Source organism: Beta vulgaris, chromosome 4 (assembly GCF_026745355.1).
Source record: "Beta vulgaris subsp. vulgaris cultivar EL10 chromosome 4, EL10.2, whole genome shotgun sequence".
NCBI classification, from domain to species: Eukaryota; Viridiplantae; Streptophyta; class Magnoliopsida; order Caryophyllales; family Amaranthaceae; genus Beta; species Beta vulgaris.
This window is the reverse complement of record NC_079205.1, coordinates 22,334,808-22,352,728: the sequence shown is the minus strand read 5'-3', so window position 1 is coordinate 22,352,728 and position 17,921 is coordinate 22,334,808. Positions and strand designations below refer to the sequence as shown.

General features: G+C 35.3%; 1 protein-coding gene across 1 annotated transcript; it reads right to left on the bottom strand.

Moving 5' to 3' along the window:
- Positions 1-1,400: 1,400 nt before the first annotated feature.
- On the bottom strand, positions 1,401-16,196 carry LOC104907359 (ubiquitin carboxyl-terminal hydrolase 25). The gene is made up of 8 exons (XM_010696277.4): positions 15,636-16,196; positions 14,521-15,010; positions 14,359-14,434; positions 14,181-14,273; positions 10,315-10,401; positions 9,354-10,225; positions 8,601-8,726; positions 1,401-2,033 (listed from the first exon to the last, which is right to left on the bottom strand). The coding sequence occupies exons 1-8, from the start codon at positions 15,811-15,813 to the stop codon at positions 1,928-1,930; spliced, it is 2,028 nt and encodes a 675-aa protein (XP_010694579.1). The 5' UTR covers positions 15,814-16,196; the 3' UTR covers positions 1,401-1,927.
- Between the last annotated feature and the right edge of the window lie 1,725 nt (positions 16,197-17,921).

Below are 17,921 nucleotides of genomic sequence, written 5' to 3'. Positions count from 1 at the left end.
GCGGAATAGAATTTATCCCATGATGATCTCGGACTTCCCGGTTGACAATATATAAGTATAGTGGCAAATAATCTGTGTAGAACAAATGGTGTTTGAAAATGTGTAGCTTCTTCCATACATTTTTCTATGGAATCATCAGCTTCAAGAAGTCTGTGTCGATATGCTGCTTCACGAAATGTTGAACATTTTGTTGTATTAACAGTAAGCAAATCTTCAAATGATTGAGGCCCTCTAATGTGAGTGAGTAAGAGGCGCAAATAGTATCGCTCTCCTTCAACAGGACTCGCATGGATTAGTCGTCCACTCGTCCTATGGCAAATCCTCGTTGACGAGGACTCCAAAATCGCTCATTTTTCTTCGGATTCCAAACATAATGCTCTGAAAATTGTTCATATCTTCACACCTAAGTCAAGTAAGAACCTCCCTTAAGCAAATTGGCATTACCTTAGAAGTTCAAGTAGAAAGTACCTTACTCTTTAATCGAAGTGGTAATCGCACATCTTTCTTCCACTTCTTTTTATCCATCGCCTGTCAACCATTCATTCCTTTGATTGACATAGGTCGCGAGCGGTCTAATTCAAAGGAGAATGCTTTGGTAGAATTCATTTTGTGTAGAAGTCGAGAATTTTGATCCGTTCAATTTCTTTCAAAGATGTTTCGTCTTCTACTGTTATTCTCAGCTATATCTTCGAGATGTTCTTCAGATCTGTATGTCACGGTTTGCATATTTGGAAAATGTACTTGTAGTGCAACGATGTTTGGATACATATCATTGAGAAGGAATCTGAAAATCCGTCGAGCAGCTTCCGGAGGTGATATCCATCTTGCAGATTGATATGCACTTATCTCATCAGCACAATTTGTATTTTTTGCGTTGGTAACAGCAAAACAATACACGATCATGCCCTTTATATATATATTTATATAAATACTTGACAGCCTTTATGTCGAACAAATTTCCACATTTATATGGCAATCATATTTGGCTAACAAAAAGGGATTATAAGGGATTACCCATCGATTATCCAATAGTACTCCACATATTCGAGCTTGTTTGTCATAATCACGACGCCGATAAATGGGAAAGGAATTGCAACCATTAGTTGTCATCTTCGCAAAGTTACGAGGATACTTATTCTTGCAATTATCATCTCTCATACAAAAAATTTTCGGATTATCTCTGCCACAAGGACCGCATCATATGTTTCAAAACAACTTCATAAATATGAGAATTCACTAATCTATCAGGAATTTCGGCGCATACATAAGCATCATATTGATCCGAACTTCGAATTTTACTTTTCGAATCCAATATGATAAGAAAATGAACATGGGGTAATCCTCGTCCATAAAAATTCATAAGATTGTATCTCAAAAATCAATCAGGTGCAAGCTACGCATCAGCAATGATAATAATCAAATAATACAGAAACTCAAAGCTGCATAATACATCCATATCTCCGCCCACATTTTATGGATAAAATTGTTGCACATCCATAAAATGGGATGTAACAAAGTAAAACCAAAAAGAATATCATACAACAGAATGCATCAATTTCCTAGTTTGTCAATGAAATCAACAGCCATGCCACAAAATGAAAATTGGCTTTTCTAATAGGATTACAAAACGAAGCCCACATTTCAGTCCCTCTCAGGAAAATGTCATCTGGCAAGTAGCAATGACTATCAGCAGAAGATTAGGCAGAAGTACTTTCTTTTTCTTTTTGAAGGGAGAAAAAATGTATTTCATATCCTCAATGTGTCACAACCACCCGTATCGCATAATATAGGGCGGGCTCATACAATACACATCCCCATATTTTACAAAGAAGTTTACAACCCACTCCTAGTCAGGAGTCTGCTGATTAAATTCTTGAAGTGCCAGAAATCTTTTCGGTTTTGTGAATCAGAGAGTAACAACTATCAACTATTCCAGGCTGCTGAACGACTTGATGTGTTCGATCAAGCTCCCTTTTAAAGATCCGGGAATTTGTGATATAAAAGTTGTTTTGGCATCAGTTATCAATATATTCCTGCAACAAATAACCAATAGGAAGATCAAATTTATAATCCTGGATGTAATGCAAGAAGTGGAGGCCTACAAAATATTAATGCAAAAGTTCAACATCAAATGTTCCCCTATCACTTAGACAAAGAAATTTCTACAATCCGCACAGACGACGTTTTAGACATACAGCTCCAATAGCAAGATTTCTACATCACGGATTTCTAGACGACTAAAACTGCTCCTTGAGCAAGCATTCATATTGGACAATACAAAAGAATATTACAAACTAGATAGCCCTCTAAAAGGAAAAATGAGCAGAATGCAGCAAATCAGCCAAACAAATCCTTACAATGGAACCCACAAAAAAAGACGATATCGTGGAGCCACCGGTTTATTTTCTATACACAAGCAGCATCAGGCTTGTTGAATTTTCAGCCAAAGCACCCAAAAGAAGTCCAGAAAAAAGCATTTTTGCAGAAGCGTAGCTCCTTGTCTATCCCAAAACAACACATTTTCAATTTTTCACTTGTAAATATACCAAAGGAGGATGTACATGGCCTATATTCGACAATCATTAGCAAGTCTGCATTTCACAGATAAGATGCTACATCACAAGCAACTTATAGTATCACTATCTTAATTGCAGATTCATCTAACAGCGACAATGTAATGCCATATTGAGTTAGCGCGGATAAAAGGCTCAGTCAAGGCAAATTGGGCCTTGGCCTCATCCACTCCTTTGTATGACCCCTTAACTTGAGTGGGTAAGAAAGAAAGAACCATCTACAGACAATTAAATTGGACTTTTTACAGACAAGCTATTCCTTCATGTGTCGTATCAGATGAAACAGGAAAATAATGAAGAATACAGAATGCATGTTAATCATCATAAAGTTGAATGCTTTAGAGAAAATTATAATCTCCACGAAACCACTAAAGTTCCTCTGCACAGGTATCAAACCACTAAAGTTCCTCGCCACAAAATCGCCATTGTCAGGTTTTAATAACTGAATATACTCCTGAACCACTAAAGTTCCTTCAGAGGCAACACAGCGTACGGAACCAACAGATTTAAAATCGATGTCATCTTTCTCAGCTCAGCAGAGCATGCCTCACCGTAAAACAAATAGATACTGCTTCATAAAGCAGGTATCCAAACAGAGCCCACACACGTAAGTTGTTCAATGCCCAAGGAAAAACCACCTATCTGAAATTGCCAATTTCCAACCAAATAGTCTGATATACATGCCTCTTTTGATATCAATATACCATCATGGATCAAGGGAAAAGGTGGAGGAAGAGCATGAGAAGCATTATTTCAAAACAACCAATCCTTGTTTCGGAAAGTAACAATATTCCGAGTCTTCAATCCTCGGTGTCACAGTATATTGCTCTTAGTTCCTAACACGAACAGCAGAAAGCCCTAAACGTTTCACAATCACACAATGCATGATCACACAATGCAATTCAAAGCTAATGCAACATGTATCATTCTTCCACACAAAAATCACATTAACAGATTTTTTTGTTTTTGCTCCATCCGCTTTACTCTTTACACTTTCCATTTTTATTCGCCAAACATTACGCTTTACACTTAGCTTTTTTGGACATGGCCCACTATTATTGTAATCTTTCTAATTTCAACATGACCCACAATTGTCTCTCCTTCAAATAATATAATACCCCATTATCTCCTGTCAAATCTATCCCTTTAAGAAAATAACGATTGGTAACTAAACAAAATTTATCATCTAAAAATATGTGCCCTACTTAGGAAAAAGCGCAGCCCTATTTACATGCAGCATACCTTGGCAGCAAACTATGACAGGCAAGTACCTGTGACAAAGGCTTAATTGAATTATGAAGGATAAAAAGACTATCAAATTTTCTTCACATTATTTTGTCATCAAAGCTAGAACATTCAATTCAATCCAGATTTGATGTGACACGCTTTCTGACTTTCAATTCCAAACCATGTGCTTAGGAAAGCTAGACATAAAATTCCAATATTTCCTAAAATTGAGGAGAGAGTAAGTAATGGGCAGAGAGAGAGACATGAAAAAGACAAAAATGACGCAACAATGTAGCATTTGAACAGCAAATGTATTTCTTCTTTGTTTTAAATCTTTTCTTAGGCAGTAATTATCTTTAATAGTTGTCTCCAGTCTCAGTCCTCTTTCACCTCATCTCACATACAACGCCAATAATAACATGTAACCAAACACTAGAATTCGACCAAGATTCCAAAAATATCAGAGAAATTCTAGCATTTTGCTTAGAATGAAGTTAGATGTTAAATTTTGAAAAACAAGAAAATAAGCACTCCAATATTCCATTTTGTTGCTACTAATGAACCAAGAACAACAAGCTTGTACAATTTTACAAAGAGATTGTTAGGCCACCCTAGTGATTTTTAACCAATAAACCACCCAAGGAACATCAAATAGGTTGCTAGGCCACTTTAAGAGAACAGTAATAATCACTGTCTTATAAGTAAGTGAGATATTTATAAGTTCTATTGTCAATGATTTTTTTTCTATTAGTTTTTTTTCTAACAATCAAAAAAAAAAACTCCCCTCCTAAACCACTAAATGTTTCCTCAATATATAAATATGTATATATATATATATATATACAAACATCTTAACCAATAGACATGATATCATAAAATGACTTTACCCTATAATAAAAGCTCTTCACTACCCCATAGATACCAAAGGAACTAGCAACTTCATCTTCTAAATTACAACTCAAACTATCTTCTTTTTCCATACTTCTAACACCATCACTAATTACCATATCTAGAGTCATCCAATCATCAACTACCCATTGCAATTGTGATTGTCATCGAAGGCTAAACACATTCATCTTTAATTATACTATTTTGTTTGAAGATTTTGATTTTTCATAGAATAATATGTGGCTTATGTTATATGTAATCTAAAAGGTAAGACTAAATAGTAAATACTATGCAAGTTTTATAAAATATTACTCTCTGTTTTTTTATCATTCTCACTTTCTTGAACACATCTCCCAATGCATTTCTTTGAGCTCAAATAAATATCTTTCATTTTATATTAGTAAAAATTATAATGATTGAATATTAATAAAGTACTAATTGAGACGAATCAAATAAGACCCCACATAACTATATTTTTTCTCATAAATTGAGAAAGATTACGAAGATTCTTTCTAAGTATGAATAATGCCAAGATTGCAAGTAAGAAAGATAAAAGATAGAGGGAGTATTAATTTTGGTAATTAGAACAAAAGTAGTTAAATATCATTTTTTACTTAAGATTAAAATACCTAAATTATCATAATATATATTAATATGTTATATAAAGAAAAAAACAAAATATATAAAAAATAGACTCTCCACTAAAAGTGGTTTAGCAAGTTTTTCTTTTCCAGTTGGGTGGCGTACCGAGTTTTTCTTCCCACTTGGGTGGCTTAACAACTCAAACGTTTACTTGGGTGGCCTAGCAAGACTATTGTGACGAGTTTGAAAGGAGAGGAAAAGGAACTGAGATACAAAAGAAAGAAATATTCTAGTTACATCAATGGCAGCTTAGAAGATTAAAGCTTCTAGCAAATGGACCAAGCAAAAACAGAAAAATAAGAAAGAACAAGCACGGTAAACGACTGATTGTGTATGGCCAAAAATTTGTATACGATTGCCATATTGATGTCATGATGTCATCTACAATTCTTTACTTTCAAGATCTTAAAGGAAGGCATAAATTTGGATGAAATCCAAGTTCCAAATAGTCAATTCCTGAATTTAAAATGAACTTCTTATCCCAAACAGAGCATCAATTAATTGATACATTGCTCCAGTTTGACCCTAGCGTAAATATATTAAGTAAACTCATCAGGAAAATGATTTCCTTGATTATTGAATCTGGTGGTAATTTGATATTGGTGGTTGACTCGCTGGTTAGCCAGTTATGACAGAAATTGGCAATGAGCCATCTCCAACTTCCGATGGTTAGCCCTCTTTCTCTCTCTCCCCCCCCCCTCTTATCTCTCTCTCTCTCCCTCTCCCTCTCTCTCTCTCTCTCTCCCCCCCCCTCTTATCTCTCTCTCTCTCTCTCCCTCTCCCTCTCTCTCTCTCTCTCTCTCTCTCTCCTCTCTATCTCTCTTATATTTTCTCTTCTTCTCTCTTACTCTCTCTCTCTCTCTCTCTCTCTCCATCATCTCTTTCTGTTCAATCTTACTTATTTTTCCCTTTACTCGTCGAACTGTACAGGTTATTGCTTTTATAATTTCTGCTTATTTTCCCCCTCCTATTTGTTCTATTGTTAACTAGGTAGGTGTCTGAACTCCCCTGACTAGGTATCACTGTGTTAGCAACTCCTCTTCTGCCAGGCTTAGGAGTGGTTTAACAGCATATCCTTGAAATATCCTTGTGATTGTGAGGGGACATGTCAGGTCATGTACTGGTTTTCTTTTCAGCATATACTCTTGAAAGTGATTGAAGTCATTTGAAATTGGGTGGAGCTATAGATACTAAGCATCCCTCTGTACTCACATACAATTTTAATTTCTAAAGCAACAGTCTATGACTCACATAACATGCCTGATATTTTAAATGGAGAATCACTAAGGTTGTTCACTATCTAAGAACTACTGTAACCAAATGTCCAATTTAAGCATTTTCCCCCTGGCTGCCTCTTGTTCTCTTCAACCTACACAGCAACATTCAGCCCCAAACCGACCCACTATTATCTCATAACCTGCTTCATAATCAACCCTGAACTAGCAAGTAGCAATATGTACTTTCATTTCAAGTTGTGTTCTAGCTTTATAACCCGTTCAAACCCTAGGTACATATGTGTAGGATTAACCTTTTACGAAGAAATGAATTTTTAAAGTTCAAATAGCATACTTCTTTAATGAGTAAAAAAAATTGTTTTACATTGAGTTTGATAAAAATGATGTTAAGGTTGCATTCTCTTCACCTGATTTATCCTAAGCTAGTCTGAATCGAATTCATCCGAACTTAACTAAACTTATGTGAACTTATTGGAACTTATTGAAGTTCATTTTACAAGGCGTTAAAACTTTTCTAAACTTGTAACACCTAAAAGTTTTTTTTAAAGGTGAAGAGAATGCACCCTAGATACGAAAATGTAAAAGTTGATAATGACACCAACTTGCAAGAAAAGCTATTGAGCATACCCAGAAGCTTTCCACCAACATAAGGGAAGAGAAATAATCATCATAAATACTCTTGGACTTGTAAATTGTAATACCTTTAGTTACATAATAAGAAAATTTCTCGAAAGTTGATAACGATTTTTCTTACGTATTGGTGGTTATTCCTGGTCATAAATTACGCTCTGCAACCAAGACATTTGGTATAGTTGTAGGAAGAATAAACTAGGACGCAGAGAGTAGTAGTTTTAGTTAATAGATACTAAAGGCTGCAAATAAAATGAATTTTCTCAAAGACCATTTTTTTGTTATAATCAGCATAAATATTGTTGTATTACTAATGGTAATAATATTATAAGTTAAAAACAATGGCTATCATTATTATCGATTTCAATCTTATTGGAGCTTATCTGAACGTCAGCTTCAGATTTCACTCAAAATAAGCTGGAATAGAAGACAACTTACAACTATAGGCTTATGTTTCATCATGACCAACAAAAGCTTGAAAGTAGATTCAACAACAGTGGCACCATGAAATTCTTATTTTTATGGGCAAATTGGTCCATAAAAATTCTTTTTCTTAATGCACACAATGAGACCTGCCAGGGGTCAGGACCATGAATTTATTACACTTGATAATGATCAACGTGACCACTATACTCCTGTGAATATCACAGTTCAAGGTAATAAATCACTGGATCTAAACCTCCAACCCAACTGGTAAAACAAAGGAGGTATGTCAGACAACTACAGCTGCATATGGAAGTTGCAAGGTCCCTATTTGATAAGAGATAAAATGGATTTTAGCATGATAATTATTACTAAAAATTTACATATAATAGCCTGCTGGTGAATCTTCCCTGCAATCTATTATTTTGGTGATGGAAGAGAGCTATAAGATGGGATTGTTTTATCAAATCAGAGGTATTTTGCACTCCACTCGTATACTCCCTCCATCCCAAGATACTCTTTACACTTTCTTGTTTTATCTGTCCCAGAATACTCTTTACACTTCTATTTTGGGATATGACCCAATATTATTTTAATCATTCTACCTTTTAACTATTGGCTCACACTCTCTCTCCTCCAGATAAGATAATACCAACTCTAACCATGGCCCACATTCTCTCTCTTTAAAATGAAATAATACTACTTTTACTAACTTGTAACTCCTATTACATCTACTTTTCAATAAAATAACAATTGATAACCAAACAACAACTTATCATCTAAAACTACGTGCCTTGATAAGCGTAAAGAGTATTCTGGGGCGGAGGGAGTAATTTTTTCTTTCCTATTTTCTTCAACTTATTTGTTTAGTCATAATATGCCTCTTATAGCAGGAAAAGAGTATATCTAGCGGTACACTGACCGAACTTCTTCAGACCTCAAAAAATAGAATACTATCGTTGAAAGATTATAAGTAACTTACTTTCGGTCGTTGTCATCTGCTGAGCTACAGATATCCATACACATCCTCTTCCTTGATCTCATGTACTTATAAACCATATCAGACCAGCCACATGTTTGTAGAGCTAATGCAGCCTCCTTCTGAAGACTGCAAGTTCAACAAAATGTCCAAAAAGTAAGTAAACTTTGAGGAACAAATGCAGCACTTAAGTGAACTGGTACACAAAAGCAAATTTACACAGGTAAAACTGGTTCTATTACATTGCCGGAAAACACAACACTGCTCAAACATGTTTCGAGTAACTCTAATTACCAACAGTCAAAATCAACATAGATCCAAACATGAAAGCTACCTGCTAACCCGAACTACCAGCTCAAACAATAGCAAGTTGACAAGATATCATGTTAGGACAAAGATACACCTGTAGCAAAGCATGACCCATCCATGTGTTTGCTACAAAATCAGGGACAGGTTAGTATGCATCATTTTTATTTCCAGTTATAGATCATTAGCATTTATATCAGTTTCTTTGTCAGAAATTTTTTGAAGTCATAAAAACCTTATAATATGCACAATTTTAACAGAAAAAGGAATGTGATAGTTCGAAAACTTGTTCCACATGTTGTTTATTGTACGAAATTTCTATATGAGGGGCCATAAATCATTTCTTCTGAGGGCAGGTAAGGTGGGCTGATACATAGATTTTCTCTCTCTGTATCCTGTTATAAATGATTTTGGAGCGAGAGAAACGAAAGCATTGTGATTAAGACATACGCTTCCTTGAATTCTTCAACTCTTGCCCGGGATTGAGCATCTTTGGCAAGCAAAATGCATGAGCCTCTGTCTTCCAACTTTCTCTTGAAACCAGAAACATCAAAACACTTGTGACTCTGACCATTATTAATGGCACCTTTGTCGAGCATCTTCCCTACATCCCCTCTGTTTTCCGGCTTCCTCGTAAAGCCAGAGACACCAATGCACTCATTACTCTGACCATTATGTATGGAGCCATTGTCAAGCATCTTTCCTGGACCCTCTTTTTCTTTTAAGCCATTGTCTTCATGGAAACTTCCTTTTTCAGGACCAAAAGTCCCATTATTGGCATGAGCATCACCATTCACCAAAACTTTCCTATTTGCAACGGCATTATGTTCTCCATTTTTACAGTCTCCATTGTTATCTTGCAATGGATGTATATTGTTTCCATTCATCTGATTACAAAAAGAATGGCCCACACTTCCATTACTTTGCACAGGTTCCCTTTTCTGAACATCAGTTTTCCCATTAGTACTACCAGAAACTCTAGTGACAAGAGAATTTGCGATGCCGCTGAACTTAGTTTGTAGAATACTAGAAGCATCTTTATTCTTGCTTGCAGCAGGAATGCCTTTAATAAGTGAAGGGGAATTAGATGATTTCATGTTCATTGCTTTCACAGGAATAGAGCTTCTGGGAGATTTAAACATGTTACTGCCATTAATCTCATGAGGCTTCACTCCATTTGACACAGCAGCTGTATCAGCACAAACAGGTTTCTGGCCCGTTCGGGTGAAAAACAGAATATAAGCTTTTTCAGAAAGTACTTCTTGCAGGGTTGACAATGTCACATAAGAGTCATTGCAGCAATACCAACGACCCATGGCATCCTGCCCATATGAAGAAAATACTTGAGAAAACAATGACAAATCGTTTCAGTAGGTTACAAACTATTTTAGGTTCAAGATCAAAACCAAACCTTAATGTATGCATAATAATGTCCTGATTCAGGTGAAAAGCCAGAATGCACAATGGTAGCAAAAAGGCTATACTCAGGGTGAGGATCCTGCACAAATAAATATAGACTATAATACAAATAACAAAAAAAATATTATGAAGTTCGTGATGTCGTGGCCAAACTGAACCCGATCCCGTCACCCGACTAAAATAAAAAAAGCATTTCTTTAATCGTAAAACAAAAATGGCATTAACCAGCACCAAGCACCATATGCGGGATAAAACCCCAAAAAAATGAGGCAAATAGCAAAAAAAAGACCTAGCTTCCCAACGAGAAACTATGGAGTATTAACAGCTACACACTCAGTGCAAAATAAATCTTTCAGAATTAAACCTCACAGATAAAAATAATGCTTTAGGATTTACACTACTACTTGTGCAGGCAGACGGATGGGATAGCACAAAGTTAGTTTTAACTCTTCTCCAGGTAAAAAGTTGTAGCAAGAGACTACTAAAGACTTAGCTAACTAAGTTTTTCTATAACCCTTCTCCTCATTAGTAATATAGCTCATACAGACCTTTAAACTGGAACGTTCAGAAGTAATAAAGTAATGAACCTATCTTTTAGATGACGCAAGATGATCTTTGATTTACATAAAAAAATATCTGGCTGAAATAAATACTGGGTACGGAACCCATTTAAGTACCAAATTCCACTTTGAATCCCCATGCAATGGAAAAATTATTAATTCATCCATCTCAAAACAAAGTTCCTCATTACTCCCTTCACTCCTTATCATTCATTATTTCATCCACTTAGCATATCTTTCGCGTGGTATATTCTTATTCACTTAGAATACCAACTCACTACTACTTGTCCTTTGAAAATATTTAGGCTCTATTCCCCTCACCCAATTTTTAATTAATTAGGGAAAACAAATTAAAATAAGTTAAGGGTCGATAATACTAATTTAAGTTTTTTTCAAGACCTATAAGAGCTACCCATAAGGGAAATTCAGGTGAAGAGGATACATCCTTATGCAATATAACAGGTCAAATACAGATTTATTAAATAACAATATCTTGATCTTTGTGCATAGGATTAAGAGCCACTTACTAAAATATGAGACAACACTAATTTAGGATGTCCCAAAAGAAAGTTCTTGACTTTTCAAGGTGAGGTTGAATATATATTTTAAATACATACTTTTGACGATTGTTTATTGGATGAAGCAGGTAACTTCATAAGGCAAATGACTATTAAAGGAAAAATGTGCTAGTCATATAGGCTAATGGCCACCTCTGATGTCTGGCAAAAAGTAAGCAAGAGATTTGTTTTTGACAAAGGGAAAATATATAATAGAAAGAGAGGAAAGTAAAAAAAGGGTGTCTTCCAAGTGCCACCGACTCTTGAAGATGCTCATACTTCAGACATTCTCTTACAAAAAACCCATAACTAATTTGATAAGAAGCCAAACAAATAGACTTTATCCTATTTTCCAATCTTTACGTCATAAAGGCTCAAGAAAAGCTTACTATCACTACACGACTTTGTCCCTTTATCTCACTTTATTAATCCATGTGGACTTTCCACAAATATTGAAATGTATTAAGCGAATTGTATGTAATCACTAATATGTAACATAGTGGGAGCATGGAACTAAAACTCCCCGTTCTGTTAGAAAACGGCCGTTTTGTTACGGATTTTGGATTTGTCGTTCCGCATAATCCCGTTAAGGAACGCCATAATAAAAACCACATACTTTTCGCCGCGTTACCCGTACCGCTACGCGAACTCGCCGTGTCATAACGCTTGTATCCCTGTTAGATATGTTCTTTTCAAACATTGGCCAAAAGTATTTTACAAATTAATTTTATAGCCGAGCGAAACATGATGTTCTAACAGATTTGATTATATTATGTTGTAATAATGCTTCATAAACTAAAATAACGCAAATAAGGTTAGAACATATTAATGTGAATTTTTTAATAAAATTCATGCCGCTCGGCCGCGATCCATTCCGTTCATTTGTTACAAGCCGCTTCTGCGACAACGCAAACATTCGCGATTTTGTCCCTTGAGTGGGAGTAAGGAATGTTAAGCCAATATACATGTCTTTATTAACTAAAGATGATAATGATTTCGTGTTACTTTGAGTCTTCATTTATTTTATGTGTCCGTGTCGGACACTTGATAAGGGTAAGGAATCCTTAGCCCGGCACTTCAATTTTCACACTGACACCTCTAGTATTTAGATCGACATATTTGACGTAAAAACTACAAAACAGAGAGAAGGCGACGAGGAAGCCATGCATTTATGTGCTCAAAAAAGGCCTGGGATAAGAACTTGAACCAGAAGTAACAAACAAGTAAATCTAAAATTTCTTTGTATGTGCTTGTAATGTAAAAAGACGTGCCAAAGCCTCTAAGATAATTTCCCAAATCTTAAAATGTCGTGTCAGGTTTTAAATCTTAAATTTCTCTTTATGTGCTTGTACTGTAAAAACATGAGTCAGCCTTTTAGATAATTTACTTAATCTAATGCAATGTAAGGTTCCCATATATGGAATTTCTGAGTCTCAATAGTTGTACTCGTCTTTAAGTAATAACTACAACCATAAATAAAAAGGTGGACAAACAAAGTGGAGCAAAAGAACTATTAAGCTAATTTAGTTTCATCACAGCACTCTAGTCTAAAGTGAGGGTGCGCGCTGTTGTTCATAAATTTATAGTATTGTAATTGAAGATGCTTTTTCTGGTCATTTCCATTCCAAATATGCAAAGTGAAGAAAAATTTGGATTTTGAGGAATTTCAGAAAATGTTGGCTAATGTATGATGATCATGATAGAGACAAAGAGTCAAATTGATGAGTTGTTCTTTTGACAGGGAAAAAGATGAATTCTTTGAAACAGCAGCAAGTAGAAAAGTTAGGAAACTTTTGGATTCTGAGAATTTCAAAAAATTTTGGAGAATAAATGAAGATGATGAATAGAGACAAAGAATATTGATGAATTCTCTGAAACTGCAGCTCGTAGAAAAATGTTTGGGTAAGATGGTCTTATAAATGTTGCTGTTGCAGATCTCCAAAGACAAAAAGATTTGCATCACTTACCTATAAATCCAAGATCTTGTAAGGGCCATAAAACCTGGGAGCAAGTTTTTCATTACACAAAAAAAAGGACCTTTTTCCTTAAAGGTGAAATCAAAAAAGTTCAGATCATATGACCAGGCATTCCGAGGACTTAATGCATTTTGCTTCAAAAGAAACTGCTCATAATGGACTATACCAGCCAACCCTGTAACAAGAACCATGCTTAACTAATTTGCTCTTAAAATGCTTTCTTCCAGAGGCATTCAAACTAACCAAGGAATGCACCAAAGCAGATAATTAAAACCTTTAAAATTTTAACAGTGTCTCGTTACATATTAACATAAATTGCCCTATCTATTTTTAAAAGCAAAAACGGAAAAAAATTCCAAAGTAATATGAATTGTCATTGTGGGCGTTTAACGCATTTTACTCCAAAAGGAGAATGTTGATAGAGGACTATACCTACCAACTTCAAGTAGTAAGAACTGTGGTTACTTATTGGCTATTAAGTCCTTTACCAGAAGTACTCAAACCAATCAAGAATGCACCAAAACAAATTATTACATCCTTCAAGATTTATACGGAATCATGTTTTTCCTTTCTAGATTATTGTGGTACTCGATTCCTAAAGAACACCAATCAAATTTCCAACCTAACGAGAGTCACAATATAAGATAATAGGTGAAAAGAACCATACAACTATTATTGACCTGTTATACTGAGAAGGTTAGTTGACACATGCAACTAAAAGTTGGCCTGTTTACAAAGTAGAAAAAGCAAAGGAAATAAGCTCACCTGACTTGATTTGCACATGAAGCTTGAAAGAACCAAAAATTCTTCAAATGCGATCACCCTATCTATCTTCCCGCCAAAAATTCCCTCAAATCTCTGTCCATCCAAAACAAAGTACAACTCATTTTCCTTTCCATGTCCAAATAACCAGTTGAAGTGAAAAGGATGATCAACAACCCACCTTAAGTTGGACTACAAGTACATTTGGTGCTTGGAGAACCGACATTTGTTTCTTGGCTGGCACTAGTTTCTTGCATCTAAACAGACAAAAGTTAATCACTGACACAGAGGTGAAAAGTAGAAGAGTTTATAAATACAATCCATGTGAAAGAACAAAGCTCACCTGTCGCATTTGTATTTGTTATTACCATCTAAAATCTCAGCCTGAAAAAATCTTTTCATGGCATCTTTAAGTGAGCCACAATTGGATATTTCAAGGCAAATATCCATGATTTCGTCGACCTTATTTGACTCAGTTCCACAAGAAAGACATTTTACTTGACTTTGCAGAGAACCCCCAAAGATCTCCTTGACAATAGTGTTGCCACTATGACTCTCTCCTCCGCTTCCATTGGTGATTTTCCTAGCGCGTTGCTGTTGTAATTTCTTCAATCGGAGGCACGTGTTGTGACAAGCATCAATAACATAGCGGAGGAACTCGTGAGCATCCTCCTGTCGGCCACACTTGAAGTGCTCAGCAAATATCCGAAGGCAGCTCACAATCTTTGCTGGTGTATCAAGTGCTGATTCAATGCTCAGTGAACGTACAATCCGTTTTTCTAATATACAGAAGGGGCAATCCCGTTTTCTATCAGGCTCAGAAGCTGAATCACCTACAGATATTATCCACCATTCAACTTAGGAATCACATCTTAACCGTATTATGTTCAATTTAAAATAGAAAAAATGACATTATAAATCCGAAATTCATCTTCCTATGTTAATCCAAACTTTGATTTATTGCTTAATAATCCCAAATTTGGGAGTATCCTCCCAAAAAAATTCGTCCAAGGTGATATGTTACATGTTTCACTGAGTCCAAACTCTCAATATTCTCTCTCCCCTATCTCCACCCACCCACCCACCAGGCTGCCAAGGACAATAAGATCAGTTGGCTTTTCTCGACCCGTAAATTGATCAATCTTGAATTCGGATCAATATGGCAAAGGCATGCCTGAAGTTAGGATTATTCCAAAATACATCAAAATTGGGAATAGTTCAGTTTGGAGTTTAGGGTGTCAATTTTTCATTTGAAAACCGACGACGAGATTCCCATACAAAACCCTGGACAAGTAAAATTCAGCTAATTCTACATATGAAATTAGCAATTAGCTAGACAAATCAACGAAACTGAACGAGAAACGGTAAAACAGCAGCATTAATTTTGTAAAAGAAATTAAACAACTTACTAAACAATTACTCGAATAAAAAAGAGAGCGAGAGAGAGAAAAAACATACAGAAAGAAGAGTGTTGATTCTTGAGGCAGAAATTAGCGAGAGGAGGTGTGTAAGTGAGACACTGAAGAACAGAATTAAGATAACAAGAATTGCCAAGATTCTTCAACCCTAAAGGGCCGCCATTTTTGCGTTTCTGGTAAACAAGACTTGGTTGCCAACTCATTTGCAAGCCGGCCATCTAATGTTGATAATTCTACTACTCTTATAATAACAACCACCATCGAAGAGAGAGAAACTCAAACTCTTCTTCTTTGTTGTCGGCGTTGTCGTATATTTTCCCCTCATTGAAGATCGATCTTTTCTCTACGCTTCGCCACCGTAACTACCGCCGCGCGCGAATTATAAACTAAGCTGATGTGTTCTTGCGCTTGATGCGCGCGCTGCGTCAGTGTAGTGGTCGTTCTTGTTTTTGTTGTTGGCGCTCCCGTTGAAGAAGAACACACCAGTAGCTTCTGCTGTTACAGAGAGACTCTTTGTGATTTCTGATTTCTGTTTTGTTGGCGTGTGATTTTTGGATTTTTTTTGTTTTTGTTTTGGTTTTGGTTTAAGTAGGATTCATGGTTAGTGGTGTACCAAGGTATCAAGAACATATGGCCAATTTAGGGGGTCATCGCCTCATCGGTGCTAAAAGTTTTGGTTCGCTCTTTCTTATGAACCATTACCGTAATCGTTTAGACTGGTTAGTGCATAAGCGGTTAATCGTTTTTTCGGTATGATTTTTCGGTTAATCATTAACCTTTATTTAAATTATACTATTATGTTTTACTTAATGTACATATATATATTTTATTATTTTGTGCATATATTTTATATTATATATACTCTAATATAAAATGTATTATAAAGCGAATAATGAATGTATTTGAAAATATAACTAACACTAATAATTCATTCCATTTTCTAATTATAGTGTTTATATTAGAACTAGAGTTTCCAAATAATCACATACTTTCTCTAATTACAATAACTTAGTAACAAATATTAGAATTAATGTAATTGTTTGAAAATGTTTCACAATAATTATATAGAGAAAAAAAATATTTCGTTATTTCGGTTAACCATTCACTCAAAAATCATAACCGTAATTATATCGTTTAGCCGTTAATTTTATCGGTTCGGTAATCGTACCATTAAAACATTTTTTTATCGGTTCGATTACCACCCATTTTAACCGGTTTTTCGGTATTTCGATTTCGATTTTTTTATGAACACTCCTAATGACCATATGGGGTTGACCAGCTGAGTATGTTTACCAACAATTCAAATTGTCAATTGGATATTTTAATACGGGCTGGCTAATCTATGTTATACTTCCTCCGTTTCTTTTTACTCGCTACACTTCTCATTTCACGGACTCCTAGGCAATTTTTGGAGATATTAATTATAATTATATTTCATTTGTTCAATATTATAGTGCTTGGATTCTATTTTTGGTATCTCAAAACATTGCTACTGTTCCTCGTCTTTCTATTTTTGACTGGCTCTTTTAATCCATAGACACTCATTCTAATTTTATTCTTTTATTGTCCACAATTCTTAAAAAAAAAAAAAAAAAGCTTCAAAAATGAGTCCTTCCCCAGTTTCAAGGTTTTAGTACTTTTCCCTCATCCAATTCTCAATGCCTAGATTTTGTCTCTTAGCCTCTCTCATTACCCCATTTCAAATTTGATATTTTTGTATCTCATTCATACTCCCCTTCCTTTATTCTGAAAAACCCTAATGGAAAGCTTTCCCTCTCTTCAAAATTAGGGGTTTGAAGTCCTTTTTTGCGATGTTTTAGGTTTTATTAACGTGCAAAGTTCTTACAATCAGATCCCTAATTTAGTTGTATCTTTTACTCAATTTTTTTCAGAATTTTGTTCACTTTCTTCGCACTTCTACATTTTCTTATTCTTTGCATCTACATCAGGGCTCTTTTTTTGGTATTTTTCTACATTCACAAAATTTGAAAAACCGATTTTAAGAAGTGTCTCTTTTTTCATTTTCGTGATTATAGGGTTTTGGTGATTTTCGGGTTTAAGATGAGTTATGGGTTTTCTCACTCTTTTAAGGATCCTCCTTCATCTGACACATATAGTTGTTCAAATTACCCTCATTGTGAATGGGGTAAAGCTTATGATGGAGTTCAAAGTTATATCCCCAAATCTAAGTTCTTGCTGTTTGTTTCTTCATCTCCCTCCAAACCGTTTTCGCTTGTTGGTTCCTTTTGGGTGACAAATGAGAATTTGAAACCAAAAAAAATGCAATTGCTCCTCTTTCTATTGATAGGTTAAACAACCACACCAA

Excerpts from the sequence above, each read along its gene's own strand:
- LOC104907359 (XM_010696277.4), bottom strand. The coding sequence starts at position 15,813 with ATGGCCGGCTTGCAAATGAGTTGGCAACCAAGTCTTGTTTACCAGAAA. Across the intron at positions 15,011-15,635 it reads GAATCAACACTCTTCTTTCT|GTGATTCAGCTTCTGAGCCT; the intron begins GTATGTTTTTTC and ends TAATATCTGTAG. Across the intron at positions 10,226-10,314 it reads ATTATTATGCATACATTAAG|GATGCCATGGGTCGTTGGTA; the intron begins GTTTGGTTTTGA and ends TCATATGGGCAG.